General features: G+C 32.4%; 1 protein-coding gene across 2 annotated transcripts; it reads left to right on the top strand.

Moving 5' to 3' along the window:
- Positions 1–1,485: 1,485 nt before the first annotated feature.
- LOC126967962 (O-acyltransferase like protein-like) lies at positions 1,486–15,754 on the top strand. Of its 2 annotated transcripts, XM_050812688.1 has the most exons (12): positions 1,486–1,615; positions 2,086–2,392; positions 4,477–4,668; positions 5,005–5,084; positions 6,127–6,320; positions 7,437–7,551; positions 8,499–8,713; positions 9,589–9,882; positions 12,458–12,644; positions 13,191–13,333; positions 14,236–14,344; positions 14,442–15,754. In XM_050812688.1, the coding sequence occupies exons 1-12, from the start codon at positions 1,558–1,560 to the stop codon at positions 14,597–14,599; spliced, it is 2,052 nt and encodes a 683-aa protein (XP_050668645.1). In that variant the 5' UTR covers positions 1,486–1,557; the 3' UTR covers positions 14,600–15,754. The 2 variants fall into 2 exon arrangements, with proteins under 2 accessions (XP_050668645.1, XP_050668646.1); XM_050812689.1 differs by lacking the exons at positions 1,486–1,615; positions 2,086–2,392 and adding an exon at positions 4,266–4,292.
- Positions 15,755–16,631: the final 877 nt, after the last annotated feature.

Raw genomic sequence — 16,631 nt, 5'->3', positions numbered from 1 at the left:
TGAATCGCTAGTAAATTTTAACACTAATTTAAAAGATTTAATTTAGCAAAACGTCCCACTTAGAAATCTATCGTCTACTATACAAATTTAATTTGTACCAAAATTTATGGACGATGCAGGACTTGAACCCGCGCCTCTCGAGTTCCATCCGAGCGCTCTTACCAACTGAGCCGTCCAAGTGACGCATTGACCGTAAATCGTGGTATGTCTAGTTCAACTCTCACGTTGTGAGGTGAATTTTGGGTTGAGGTGTCGCTCGGTTGGACCCCAATAGGCGGGGGTATTTCATAGTTAAAATAAGACTTTAAAATAAAAAAATATCGTCTTCTAATTTTATGCTCCTTCTGTCACTCGAACTCTGGTGAAATTGACCAAAATCGTAAATATCACTCGAAATGGAAAATGTATCATAAAAATGAATTATAATATATTTTGTATGGAAAAATCGCAAATATGATAATTCCCTGTTACCGAAAAATTATAAAAGAGATGATATTACTCAATATCGAGCTATCTCAAAATTATACTTTCACCGATTTTATACTTGATGCCATGGACACTACAACACAAGTAGACGTCATATTGTATTCTGACTTTTCCAAAGCATTCAATAAAATAAATCAGTATTTGCTTTTGTAGAAGCTCTGTGCTGCCGGAGTGCACGTCGACCTATTCCGCTGGATTCTTAGGCAGTCTCAACCAGAGGTTACATATCAAATTTTTCGTGGGGACCATTTGGGTTCCCACAAAAATCCCACTTAGGACCACTATTATTTACCCTGTACATTAAAGACATTGCTAATTTCATTAGTAAATGCAATGTGCTCCTTTATGTACACGACGCAAAATTTTACAAATTTATTAAATACATAAATCTGAGACTATATCTCATCAGCGTGATATCACAGCCGTATTGGATATTGCTCCCTTAATCAACTGTACTTGAACACAGATAAGGGTTTATAATCAGCTTCAATTGACAAAGAAACCAAATTAAATTGCAGTACCATTTCACGAGTCATAATTTGTCTATAGTGAGCTAAATTCATGATCTAGGTATTATATATTATATCACAAACTTTCATTTACAGCTCATTTAGATCATATAATATAAAAATTTTAAAACTATTAGATTGCCTTTTACCTGGGTGTAAACGATTAAAAAAGTGCATCACCTACAATATTTATTACCTTTTCTAATTTATTTAAATATGTATTTTATTAACACAGTACGAAAGTGGTAGGCTTATCTTAAGTTTTATTTCAATTCCATCTAAAAGGATAGTAGATCCTCACATACATCGATTACTTGAAAGCCGATAAGATAGTTGAGTATGTACGGTATTTTGTAATTACGACGGCATGCAATCTCTTCCAACGAGTTGATTCCCTAAAACTTAATTAGTGCTACCTCGATTTGCGGTAGCGATGGAGTTTTTTATTTTATTTATTATTTTTCAGTTTGTTTCACAATCATGTGCAAGGTTATATTTAGATGATTTTCCAAATTTATATCCATTTGATAGAGATCTACATGAACGGGTTCTAGATAAAGAAATGTGTCAGCGACAACTTTATCATATGATTTTTGAGGATACTGGAATTCTCACACAATGTAAGTAACATCTACATAAATAATATTAATTTGACGGAAACAATAGTGGTCCTAAGTATAGGCATGCTGAAATTTGCATATCTCTATTGTTTCGCTGCACATAACACAAAATACTGAATAGATTTCATGGATAAAATATATTGAGCTAATTACAGGTAATAACTTTATATATAGCAGGGATTAATTTATTAACAAGAAGCATTTGGCGCAAACAAACCTTCAAATAAACATTAACATAATGTTGTAACGAGTGGAAGGAGAAGCGTAAAAATCATTCTTGACAACGTAATTTTTTTATGTAATATATACAATAAATAATTTTTCAAGTTTTTTACATTATTCTATATTTAAGAGTAACATTGTAAAGGTGTAGTCGTTTCATGATTTGTTTGATTGTTTCGTATGTGATATAGAAGGACCAGCAGAAGTTAAGTCAATGAAACGCTGTTGAAATTTGAAAACTGTTTTAGTTGTGGACGCAGGAGCGCGAACGCCGAAAGGATTATTAAAAGGAAATTTGAGAGACATGGGAAACTATCATCAATGTGTATCCATAAGGCAGGATGCTTTAGATATGACATTTGAAGGAAAATATTGTTTAATCAATGTACCTTTCAATCAAGAATTTGATATACCATCCCTTGAGTGGCCTATATTTAACGTCAATACAATAAAAGTTGACGGCTACTTGGAGTTATTGGAACAAAATGAATTGAAATACTCTCAATTAAGAAATACACTGTCTATTAGACCCTATATATTGGACTCAACTTCTAGGTGTGTACATACTTGCACATTTTTCGAAGTAAGACTTCTTAAGGCGCGACTACGACTACTGGATGACAATGCAACACACCGGAAGTCCGTTACGGCAAGATGGCGTCATGATTTTGTACCATCCGCTTTTTGGTTTCTTTGCCCATTATTAGGACAGGCAATGGGTTCGAACCCACACAGCCATATTAGTTAGTATTTAATAACAACGTCATATTAATTGTATGTGGTAATTAATAATGTAACTTTCAATTTCCTATTTTCAATTATTTTATTTAAAAGATGAAAATTTTAAAACGTGCAAGTTGCATTAACCTTTCAAAATCCAGTAGTGCGATTAAAATTATAGTACTTATATTAAAATGAAATGAAATGGTGCCAAGGAACACTTTAATCTTTCATCAATAAATAAGAATAAAAGAGACAATCAAGAACCTGATAATGACTTGACCTGTAAAAAGTGCAAGTGTTAATTTTCTAATGAATAATATCACTTTAACTCTATATCATTGTTTGTCAAATAAATAAATTCACATTTGTTGAAATAATATAATTATAAAGATTTATTTTTATTTTATTTAGAGAATGAAATGCCAACTTTGCTCAAAAGATGAGGTTATATCGTTAGCTTTTCCAAGAAAAAAAAAAAACAAAATTCTAAAAATGCCAGCCGAGCGAAACTCGCTAAGAAAATAGCGATTCGCTCGTATGTATGAAACGTGCAGTCATTGATAGATTGACAGATGACGGCTATAATCTTGTGAAAAACGGAGATAGCCGAAATCCACTACGTTTTAAGCAACTGTTCGCTTTCAAACTTAGCCGGTTTAACTTCGTCGCCAATCGCCATACTGTTACTACCATTTCAAACTTATAACAAGTGACTGCACGTTTCATACTAAACTTAATTTCATTTATTTAGGCAGTCCTCTTATTACGTAGTATTTACATCCTCTTTGGCTATACTCCTAGCTCTTCAGCAATACTTGAGTGCTTCGTAACACGGCTTTAATTAATGTTTATAATTATAATGTATTTATGTATCTGTTAATTGTTCAATCGCTCCTAAAGATTACTCGCACACACTCTTTTACCTCGTGGTAGACATACGACTTACAAATTATAAGTTTTATGAATTTATAAGATAATTTTGTTCTTGTTGAGTTTTTATATTATACTAAATTGATTGATACATCGTGAAACGAACGGACTGCTGGGATAGCTTATTTATATTTTTGTAATAGATCACATTAACCTACTTTTTTATGTATTATAAGTAATCATAATAATATATCCTATTTAATTAATAATAATATGATTAGATTTAATACAATACTTTCAGTGCAATATAATATTATACAAAGTACTAATCTTAATCATTTTTAAATCTATTTTCTTTTTCGATTTCCACGGCTTATCTTAATCGAAGAAGTATAAAACAGAAGTCTATAATTAAATTTTCAAATTACTTAAAATAATATATTTTAATAATTGTTTTTATTGTATTCTATAACTACTTAATTTTTCAGCATGAAACGAGAGCATGATCAAGTGGTTGTAATTATGTGTCGAACATCGGCTTCGAATTTGTTTTATTATCTTTTCTCAGATTAACTATCATTGAATCACGTCAGACATTAATTACTTTCCAGATTTATCAACAGTGAAAATGATTACGAAATGTTGTAAATATAGAATTGGAATTTATTAGCCCTAAGCTATTCGCTCCTCTAAAAATATTAATATTAAATTTGATAGTTTGTACTTTCAGCTGAAAGTACTGTGCTTTAAAATTTTTACCCTGTTTATTATCTTCATTTTAAAGTGAATTCCAATAAACTAACTAATAACGTATATTTCAATTTAGTAGTAGGTAGATATATAATAGGATGTAAGAAAGTAGGTAGGTACTAAACATTAATGATCATAAAGCCTAATCAATATTTTCATTAGTTTCATATATGAAACAATTTAATCTTAAAAAAGTTTATTATTTATTTCTATCTCATGTTATTAACATTAAGCCAAAATAACATAAAAGAATGTTACGTATTAAGTCTCAATATTATTATTACAACTCTTTCCAGGCTTGGCAATGATAATACTACTATCATTCGAAATTTGGGGCTGAAATTTGCTATTTGTATACCAAAGGTCTGCACAACACATGAAGCAATTAACAGTATCATAAATGTAACATCATATGGTTTTGTTTATGAGGATGATATGTGCAGACTGCCGAATGATAGGCATTGGGTTGCTGGGGACTATGTGGCTATGTAAGTATTACAATTATTGTACATAATTATATTCAGTAAACCTATTGTCACATTTTAACTCATCCACTGCAGTCAGTCACTTTATGGCTGTCCTTATTTCGTGATCTTTCTTATCCATATTATTATTCAATTTGATATATGGATTGGTAATTTTAAATAAAAAACAGTTAATAAAGAAGAATACTTCTGCCGACAAAACGGTTTAAGCCAACTAAAATCTAAGCTCTTAAATTGTTTATTTAAGTAGTATTATAATTTTTTAATCGAATTTTATTTCAAATACTTGTAAAGTTTTAGTAAAATTCTAAGTGGTCAACGAAATATATTTTTTTTCAGAGTGCTCTTCTCAATCATTGGTTTCATGATAGTAGTAAGCACATCATATGACCTTTATCATCTATTTTACCTCAAAAGAAGTAAGTTGATAGGTGTTTTCTTTTATATCAGCAACAAAGGTGTTTTCTTTTATATATCAACAGCAACAATTACTATTGCTAGAACTTATAATGCATTAATCTAGCTTCAAAATTCATTCATATTAATATACAGTGGATGTTTCCTAAATCAAATAATTATATACGAATGGTGCTCATAAAATCTTTCGTGATTAATTTATCTTTCGGTTCCTTGATTGCAAAACACAATCCCTATATGTCTTGCCAAGAAGGTATGGGAATTGTAGTTTTTATTTAAATTATAAATTTGGAAATGTGTCTTCCTCGGTGATTTTAATTTTAACTCATGGCCAAAAGAAGATTCCTTAAGCGATGCTAAGACATGCAATTACAAACTGCATCATATTATGTGAACGATTATTGTGATTAATTTCAACGTCAAAAATAATAATAATTAAAATCAAATAAGTTTTCAGATCACTCCCGTTCCCAATATTCAGTCTATCTCTTACTTGAGATAAAAATCGGTACTATCGTTGACTTTTATTTCTCAATAAACCTATCGATGGTAACTCACCTTATCCGTACACGCTGTCTGTCAATGGGACGACGTATAGCTTACCGGCGATAGAAGTTTGTATGGAAATTGCAATTCACGCGTCCCAAAATAAGGCGGTAAGAATGACTTATCGGGTATATTGGGACAGCTTCAGATTATTGACAGCTAATTACTGACTGTAGACGGTGGTAATTTTTCTCTATCTGTAAATAGTATGTTGGGAACGGCCGTTAGAGTATCTTATTCACCGGAGATAAGCATCAGTCATACATATTACTATCGTAAGAAAGATAGCGATATTTAAGATGCAAATTATAAATCAATTGAATAAAATTATCTTAAAATCACTAATACTGGTAGACGTTTTATTGAATTATAAATTTTATCTTTAATCTTATCTAAGTAGCTAAGTGAATAATGTTCGTGTTTATTCAGTAATTATTTAATTTAAACTTCTTTTGTTGTTCATGAACAATTCGTAATCTAAGAAAAAATGTATTTCAGGTTCAAAACGAATGCATCCACTTCGTCTTTTTTCTGCTTACTCCAACTTGGCAGATTTATTACGTAGTTCTGATAAACCAGGGACTCTTGAATGTTTGGACGGAATAAGAGCAATTGCAATGATTTGGGTCGTTCTCGGACATACTTTCTTTATCTTACTTTATGTTACAGCTAACATTCTTGATATTGCTGAGGTATGTTAAACTGAGTGACTACAATGACAAAGCTTGGGTATATTTAAACCTGAAAGCTCTTAATATTCTTTTAGTATTCTTCTATTAAAATACATCAAAGTAATTAAAAGAAATTGTCATTGTTGATTTCTTAGAGTCACACATAATAATGTAGTTTTTGATCGTATTTTTTATTATTAGTTCGTAGTTCTTTGTGAGATTTCTCATTTAAGGTTTGGTTATTACTTGCCCATTGATAATATATTGAAAATTTTTGATGATTTTATAACAATCATGTGTTTATTTTTAATTTACTGACGTAGTTTACTAAATTATTTTTTTAATTTTACTTTGTCTTAGTTGGCATGGTTATAATTTTGCTATTGCACAATTATAATTTACGGGGCTTAAGACAGGGAGTTATTAATTCTGTGTTAGTCGATAAGCCATACATTTCTAGTTTTATATGTCGATTATCAACCGACTAGTGATCTTCATAGTTCAGTAATTGGTTAACACCACTATATTCCTAATGACACTCCAACAATTGAGTTTATTTCAGCTTATAGAACTGCAAATAAATCAAAAATTTACCTACACAAAATCTACCTACCATAAGCACCATCTCTAGTAAAGTAGTCTAAAAAAGCTGTTATATTTCCCCTAGGCTCCAAATGTTTTAAGTTTTCTTTAGTGTTAATTCCGCCAATATTTGTCTTTAAACAATTCGACACCTGTCGAACCTCTACACCAGGAATCCTAAGGAGATGTTGACTCGCCAAACTCTGGCACGAGATATTACGAAACACGCAATGTCTCGTGCCACTCAAACCAATACACTCAAAACATTTGGTTCGTTATGGATTTCCGCAAATATATTTTTTTCCCTAGAGGCATTACATTACACCATTTATATAAACATAAGTACGTATTATAATAATGAGGTATTTAAAACTACCACTAAAACTTTGCACAATGCATTATATTGTGAATCAATTTGTTACAAGAATGCGCTGTGTTATAATAACATTAATATTGTCACTCCCATTAGTGTTTTAATGTATTTTTTTGAAATATTTTATCGTGTTTGATATTCGATGGCTCTTGTATTATTAGATGCGTGTTGTTTTGTTTTAGTGGTATCAAAAAGTTGTTAGTATTTCGGTGACTGGGGCTTTTCTTACTGTGGACACTTTTTTCATGCTCAGCGGTTTGTTGATAGTTTACATCAGTTACGTCAAGTTCACACCAAGTAAGTTAAATTATATGCTTATAAAACTAATATAATATAAATAGTATTAAACCATATGCTGCCCTTCAGATAATATCCTTTCTTTTGATATTACTCTAGAAAAGTAAATTTGGATTAGACTCTAAGCAGAATAACAAAGAAGATAACAGAAAATGTCCTTTAAACACACGATTAAAAGAGCCCTATGCCGTCATTATAACTTTCCATTTGGGAATTGCTCTTTCAAGCAAACTTGTACTAAATTATATTTATGGAATATAAGTTTTGCTGGCATTTTCGGACAGCATACTCCCTTTTATTGATGGTACTTATGTCATATTAACTTGGAAGCAACGCGCAAGAAAGCACATTTCATAGCCTGATTGTACGTAGAACTGCCTTTAAAACAGTACTTTGGAGGACTGTCACACAACCAGAAAAGGATGAGAGTGGTTGTTGAGAGGGTAGAATTTAGCGGTAGGGGTCAGGTTAAACAGCTGATTGCAATTGAGTGATGTCGCCTCGCAATGCCAAGCACTCAAGCTATTCACAGAGTTCTGGATACCCCAAAAATTGTAGCTGCTTTGCTGCGTTATCTTTTGGTTTGGAACTTCTACAACCCACCAACATTTTTCTAATTTATTTATAATTCAAAGTTGTTAGTCATAAATTGCTAACTTGAAAGTTTTAAGTTAATCTACACACTTTAATCGTCGATTTTTTTTTCTTTTACCATTTACTTACAAACAACAAATCACGAGGCATATACTTACATATTTAGATGTTAATCAGCGCCAAAAATTACATTACTGGTCTGTTTAAATTTTACTTTATGCGTTTCGTCTTTAGAAATAATTAGTGCTTCAAAACAATCCAAATCACGGTAACTTTAGCAGTACTTTGATAATAAATTTAAGTAAATAATAATCAATAATAAAAATAACTTCATGAAAACGTATTATTTTCAGAGTCTCTCTTGATGAATTTACACAAGTTTTACTTGGGAAGGTTACTTAGGATGTTTCCTTTACTGGCAGCAGTTATACTCTTTGAAGTGTCTTTATTCAATAGAATATCGGATGGTGGATTCTGGTACCTAGCTGCTGAAAACGTGCACAAGTGTAGAGCATTTTGGTGGACCACACTTCTTTACATCCAAAACTTTGTCAATCCGCAAGAAGCTGTAAGTACAAACATAATAGGTCAAACATAAGTCATAAGTGGGAGGCAGATAAAAAACTATTGTAAAACAAAAGCGAAATGGATTATTCCGAAGTATTTGCGGACGTGGATTATTCAAGCACAGAAAAGCTTATACCTTTAATGAATATAGCCACAGAAACACATAAATTCATTATCGGTTTCCGCGATATTGGTCGAGCGCATTTCTTCACTTATAACATTTTTTTATAATAGTTATAGTTTCCCAAACCAATTGTGAAAAGATTATTTCATCGAAAACGCCTAAAGGTAAATGATAATATAATCTTATAATAATATTGATACATCGTACAACTTTGGAAGTGTCTCTCGCGCAAACTGTTCAGCTAAGAAAAAAATGTTATTATAAACCTCAATATCACAATATCGTTTTTGAATACCTATCCGACACGTATTTGTTTGATGAAAAACATTTTTTATTATTTACCCCCAAAATTTATTGTTTTATTTTTTCTATTTTTGTGTGAAAATTTTAATGCGGTTTATATAATACCTACATCTACTTACTAAGTTTCAACAATATAGTGGTAGTAAAGTGGCTGTGACATGCGGACGGTTCTGTCCGTCCGTGTGTCACAGCCAGACAGACAGACAAGACGAATCTATAAGGGTTAAGCTTCGGGACCCTAAAAACATGAAGCAGAGTTTCCGATGACAGGACCATCCTACCATCCATTATAATAGTATAGTGATATGTTCTTCAGCTTTCCACTTTCTTTTTAAATCTGCACTATCATAATAATGTCATTCTGCACTTATTTCTGATAATTCAATAAAAACATCGACGAAATCATTTAAAAATTTTCAAATGTTTAATTTTAATTATTAATGTTTTAGTGTCTTGCAGTAACGTGGTACCTGGCAATAGATGTTCAGCTTCATTTAATATCTCCGTTGGTACTATTCTGGCTGTTACGTGATAGCAAGCGTTCTTCTTGGTCAGCTCTCATCATAGGACTTACCGTATCACTACTAGTTGCTACTCTTTACATATTTCTCACTGATACTGCTAATAACTACTACACTCTATACTATTTTAATGTATTAACCCGTTCGCCCCCATTCTTCGTTGGTATGATTGTTGGATATATTCTTCGCATTTACAGGAATAAGAAGGTCCAAATGTCACGAGTAAGTATTAATTTCATTTATTTTATGTATTGACATTGTCTTTTCCACTCACTTTTTTGTAAAAACTCAAATCAGCCAACTTAAGACGTAAGAAGAAATTAAGTAATACAAAGATAGCTTAATATCACAACTCACCACCAACTTCGCTTCCTTGAAAAACATCTCAGTACAATCATATTATTATGACACAATAACGCTATAATTATTAGCCTTAAACACACAACATTATCGGCAAATACAGTAAAGCTATTAAAAAATAGGAATGCATTGCAGAGACCAAAAAACAAATCTAGAAGCATGAAAAATATATTCTCCGCTTTATACAAACTAGTCCAAACATATATAGAACTTGACTACACAAAATATAGAAATGCTATAAAAGAAAACATCTCTCACAACTTGAAACTACAAAAAAGCCTATAATTAACAAATATAACATGGATGGACTGGAAAATCAAGATACACGATTGAATACCAGAATGATGAATAAATGAATTTTACAACAATCTGTGCAAAGATAAAGACAGAACAGTTATAACCCCTTACATTATTAAGCTTGAAAGAATGCAAAAAAAGCATAAAACCTAAATATGAAAAGGAGATAACAAAATCAATACAGAAACTGAGACTCGACATAAGCGCAGGCTCCAACCTAATTCCTTAACATGAAAGCGTATTAATTAAAAAAATTATAGAAATTAATAGATATTCAAAAACTAAAATAACTTCATAGTTTATCGTGATTTTACTTATGGTCAGGTACCTAATTATTAAAATCTGTGATCAGAGCCATCTATCGAAAACCCTTATGTTGTCCTATTACTCGATGGATTCAGTGTTCGATTTGGAAATACGAAATAGTTTATGAAAGTGACACTAAGTGATGTTTAATCTAGCATTATTTGTTTTTAATTTGAACTTAGATGGGGTGTCTGTGGTTCAACGCCATCTAATAAAGTTTAGGAAAGTAACTTTCATTAGCCACAACACTTCGTATTTCAAAATTAAATAATTTTCCAAAGTATCGCTAGGTGGCTGACAGGAAAATACAATGCTAATTGTTGCCTTGTTTGTAAGCAGACAATGTCTGTTTTTAATTAAATGAGAAAAACGTTACCATCCCATTTGATGAGTAGGTTTTACTCTCCATATTTTTCTCATACCGGGCGTCTTATATGAATATTGATTCTTAAGGTGTAAACTCGAATAAAAAAATATCATTTGAACTAATTAAAAGTTACATGCATATACCCGATTTATAAAAACTCCCTGGTCAATGATAACGCTTATTATATTGAATTATATGAAGTAGGTTGTTAGTACAAGTGGCTGTGCAAGAAAAGAAGAAAGCGTGGTTGGATTTGTTAGCAACAAAAGCTAACCAAAAAGTTGAAAATGCAACGGATGACGAGATAAAGGAAGCAAGAACGAAGTATAAAAGATTGAAATCAGCAGCGAAGGACGTTGTATCTAGAAAGAAAGAAGAAAAAAATAATTATTTTGATAGGAGGCTCACTGAAGATTTCCAGTTAATCATCAAGTTCTTCTGGAAATCCACCAAAACAGCCAGAGGAAAAGCTTCTACGTCGGAGCTGAGTACAATCAGGAGTCAAGATGGAAGCATTATAAGAGGAGAAGAATGTGTGTTAAAGAGATGGAAGGAGTATTTTGAAAGTTTGTTTGAAAGAGAGGAAGTGCACGTACTACATCCGGCACCTTCCATTGAAACTAATATAAATGTTGATGAAAGTGAGTTAAGTTTGGATGAAGATGATAAGCCTTCTCAGCATCGTCGGTAAATTGTATGCGAAAGTGTTGATGGAAAGAGTTGCGAATGAAACAGACAAAAAAGTACGGGATGCACAAGCGGGATTTAGAAAGGGAATGGGATGTACGGATCAGGTCTTTTCCTTGCGGTGCATAGCCGAAAAGTGTTTGGCTAAAAACAAGAAGGTCTGTTGCGCGTTCGTGGATTTAGAAATGGCCTATGATAGAGTCGTGAGGAATGAATTAAGGTCAGCATTGTCCGCGAACGGTGTCAGCAATATCCTCATACGAGCATTGCAATCTCTTTATAGGGATTCTAGTGCTTGTGTAAGGATAAACGGGGCATACACTGAATGGTTTCATATCCAAAACGGGGTTAGACAGGGATGTGTAGCATCACCGTGGCTGATTAATTTGTTCATGAACAATTGCTTGACAGATTCAAAATAGAATGAAAGTGGGTTGAGAATGAATCAGTTATTCGTTAAATGTTTTCTCTATGCTGAATACCAAGTACTACTTGCGTCTTGTATTGTGTGGAAAGAAATGGTCTCTGCCTACCCCTACGGGAAAGAGGCGTGATTAAATGTATGTTTGTATGTATGTAGGTTGTTAGTATATGATTTAAATGATAGGCTGGAAATTTCATATCTGTTTTTCTTCCTATGTCCTAAGTCTCTTTACGAACATTACGAAGCTTCATGACGTTTACCAAGTGTTGTTGCAATTGTAACTCACTATGATAAATATATATTTCTATATTCTATTGTTTTCAATTAGTCCTTAGAATTTTTTTTCTTTGTTTTAGTTATTAGCTGCATTCCTAACTCTGATCTCTATCGGAATGACTCATCTGATGCTTTACCTCAACTTCCTTATTAGCCAATTTGATTGGGATAACCAGACTGCAACAAATTTTATCAACGCATTCTCTCGGACGATATGGGCAGCAAGTGTGGGATGGATAATATTTGTATGTGTTAAAGGTTATGGGGGTTAGTGATTTTCTTTTTAAATATTCAGTACTTTTTACATACAGCAGCTTGTGTCCCAGAAGGCCAAGGTAAGCGGACAGACAGAGGATCATTTACCACGGCTGTAACACACTTCTTTCATGCAAATATAATATATTACAAGCAAATTTACTATAAAAGCGCTCCCAACAAGAATACCTTCAGTTTCACAAAAATAAATCTCGTGCCAGATTTTCGCGAGACAACACGTCCTGAGGATGCCTCGTGTAGAGGCGAAACACGTGTCGAATTGTTTTAAAGGCAAATATTGACGGAATTAATACTAAAGAAAACTTAAATAATTTGTATAGATAATATATTGTTAATATTTGTTGAAATTAATTCGTAATATTATATATATATATATATATGAATTATGACTTGTAATATAAAGTATTTAAATTAAAGTTTATATTATTCTTTTCCGTTTACAATAGATTTTTAATTGTAGTTATATAATTTTTTTTACTATTAATTACGTGTAATATGAAATAAAGGAGAAAATTAATTTTCAACGCATACTTACAGGTCCAATAAATTGGTTCCTTTGCTTACAAATATGGAAGATCCCTGCTAAAGTTTCCTATGGGATGTATTTGGTACATTATTCAATGATGTTCGCTTTCTATTCATCCGCGGTTGAACCTGTCTATTTCACAGTGACTTCAGTAGTAAGTATAAAACATGTAATTTATATAATACCTACCTAGCTTATTAAAACGTTTACTGGTTGAAGGCTAACTTGAGTGAACGCGTGGCATATAACTCAGTCCAATGTTCTCGTGACTTGAGAATGGTAACAGTTTTAGGATAAATCCGATTAACAGAAAGTATGTTTCGCAAGCTTTTAAATACAAATAAATTATGTTTTAAAAAAATACGGATATTACACATACACTATCACTTTAGTGAAACTAGGTGTTATATAAACTTATTCACGAACCTTTATTTTATTCCTTGACTGATATGAGCCGTGAGGGATGATCACCCACCACCAAGTGATAGCTGATTGATGCCGTTGTTGAATGATATAAAACGGGCGTGATAATTACCAACCATTAAAGATAGCTTAATCGTTTATCATTGATTTAAAATGGGTGGGGTGATGACCAACCAACAACCAAGTGATGACTAATCATGTGGGTTAAGTTACCTCACTTCAAGTAGTTGCCCATAAGTGGTTGGTTGGTGTCTAACAAAAAAACGAAAGTATTGTTTAAAAAAAAAGAAAAACGAAAGCATCTGGTCGTTTCGGAAAAATCAATAGTTTTGTTAAAAAGTCTAGATTTGTACCGTGCTCTTGTATATCGTTTTTAATAGCTTGTTCTCACTATCGGATAATGTTGTTCTTATCGGCAGTCGGCACTCCGCAGACTGCAAGTGTTACATACTGCCAGACTTGTCGCTCTGTGTAATTCGTTATGCGATATCTATACTATCTTGTATCTACCTATATATATATTAAGAGCTTCTCCGCTAGCTTCGCTTCTTTCGGGCGTCCCTAGACGGCATTGTTTTTCTTTTTTTTATGTGTAATTAATCTAGTATTCATAATATTATTTATTTGTTTCAGTTATTTAGATTTGTCGCCTTCCTCAGCCTAACAATCATTCTTGCTATCCTCGTAACGGCACTTATAGATAATCCTATTGCGATGCTCTTAAAATCCCTTATGGATATAAGTAAGTAAAATTAAATGAGTGAGCTATTATATTATATAGCTTAAATATTTATTTTTCGTTTGTAAATTCTCAAAATAATTTATAACTACCTTTTCAGAGCCACCGCAAGAAAAACCCTTAACAAAGGATTCACGAGAAATTTCCGATGGACAAACTAATACTCCATCTGTAGCGAGTAGAGGTTGTAATGTGAGTCAAGCCTTTGAGCCTAATGAAAATGAAAATGGTGAAAAAAACAATGAGAAGAGTAAATAGTGATCATACCAATATTAAGGACTAATTTAACTGAATTCGTAATAGTGGGAAATTCGTGGATTTATTATATTATTAAAACACATGGAAACATAATGCTATGAATGCCTATCCAGTGATAAACAGCCGTGTTTCAGACTGTGCTTGCCCATAGAAGCGGGCCGGAGCTAGGCCAAGAATATGTCACGAGCTATCTGGTGGGCAAGATTTGCCGCTGTTGGCTGCATTGTTGGCTTGCTCGGTGTTTTAAATGTATGAATGTATACTCCTCTCCACAAATCTTAACGCAGAGCGGGAGATCGCTTAGTTTTTATGTATATAATACTATTGGCAAGCTCCAGTCCATTCCTCTCTCTATTCTCTTCTCTTTTTCAATGGTTGGGAATCTAATAGTGATGTTATCATCTTTCCTACTTTACCACTTTCATATGATATTGATAACTTTTCCAATAAGTTTTTGTTCCTACATTATGCCGTACATTACGTACAGTATATTACGTACACTACATTACGTACAGTCATTGTAGAAGCGAATTCACCGCCGTACACTTTTGTTAAATTTAATTATTTATTATTGAAATAAGTGTAGAAAAATATTCCTTTTGTTATAAGTATAAAAAGTATAAACTTATGTGTCAATTTATTGAAGTCTCAGGATAAAATAAAAATAAATATTTTTTAAATAAATAAATAAATGACTACCTTGTCATTAAAACAAGCCTTCAGCTATTTAGTCACGAATTGAAAAACTACCGACTACCAAAAAGTCAATCGATTATTACTAATGTAGTTACAATTATTATTATTTTTGGAGTCTTTTAATTGTAGTCGTTCACGTTACGTCATTTGTTAGAAATTTCAAGGTTAAAATCAGTTATAATTACTTGTTATTTATTAATTTAAAATGAATATTAACTATTCTGACTTAATTGATAAATTAAGTCAGAATAGTTAATATTCATGTATAAATCGAAAAAAATGTAAACTTAATAAAACAGCAATAATCTCACGACCCTAGAGGAAGCGCAATGTCTCCGAAAATGTAAGTAGTCTGTGCATTACGAAGTTCGGCTCGATATGAAGAATTTTTTTTTTGGAACAATTGGCAACTTAATAATAACACTTCCACTTCCAAACAATATATTTATTTCCAAGAAATTTTTGTTTAACTTGCGAGTTTTGTTTATCAATATGGTTTCGTATATTGCATGCGAAATACGTTCCGTTTTAATTAAATAAAAAAAAGGTTTTGTTTTAGTGCCATACGGAACGTTACAATTGAATAATATCATTGTGTATTGTATGTGTATTTATTACATAACTCGTCAGTGGCTAAGCTGCCACAAAGCGCGTGGCGCCATAATCTTTGCCATGGTTCAAATCGCGGAAGAAGCAGTCCACGGTTTATTTATGATATGTAGGACAAGCTTTAACTACTGTATTAAACTTAAACCAAGACTTTTGAAGCTGAGTTAAAACCAGGTCTATTTAAGATTTTGTAATAAGGCGAAAAGTTTATACGATTGTCAAAGCGAAAGCAACTTGAATTTAAAGACCTGAGTCGACCGAAGCGCTGAAATAGAATAAACAATTAGGGAAAAGAATGCTTAAGGAGACAATATGATTTCTAGAAATGGAATAATTATATTATATTGTATTGCCCTATGAATATTAATTGGTTTTAATTATTATACATTTTTTTATGGAAAAAGTAGGAAAAACGAGTGGGCCACCTGGTGTTAAGTGATCACCGGCGCACACATTCTCTTGTAACACCAGAGGAATCACAGGAGCATTGCTGGCCTTTAAGGCAGGTGTATGCGCTTTTTTTGAAGTTACCCATGTCGTATCATCCCGGAAACACCGCACAAGGAAGCTCATTCCACAGCTTTGTAGTATGTGGAAGAAAGCTCTTTGAGAAACACATCCAGATGGTGGGGATGAAAGCATAATTTATGGCCTATCGTGCGAAGGTGGAATTCGGCGGCAGAAATCTTGTGAAACAGCTCGTCGGAACATTCCCCGTGATAAATGC

The sequence above is a fragment of the Leptidea sinapis genome, chromosome 14 (assembly GCF_905404315.1).
Source record: "Leptidea sinapis chromosome 14, ilLepSina1.1, whole genome shotgun sequence".
NCBI classification, from domain to species: domain Eukaryota; kingdom Metazoa; phylum Arthropoda; class Insecta; order Lepidoptera; family Pieridae; genus Leptidea; species Leptidea sinapis.
This window is presented reverse-complemented; position numbering and strand designations above follow the sequence as displayed.

Coding starts and splice junctions, on each gene's coding strand:
- LOC126967962 (XM_050812688.1), top strand. CDS start 1,558: ATGTGTCAGCGACAACTTTATCATATGATTTTTGAGGATACTGGAATT. Junction 7,552..8,498: donor TTACGTCAAGTTCACACCAA/GTAAGTTAAATT, acceptor TATTATTTTCAG/AGTCTCTCTTGATGAATTTA. Junction 14,345..14,441: donor AAAATCCCTTATGGATATAA/GTAAGTAAAATT, acceptor CTACCTTTTCAG/AGCCACCGCAAGAAAAACCC.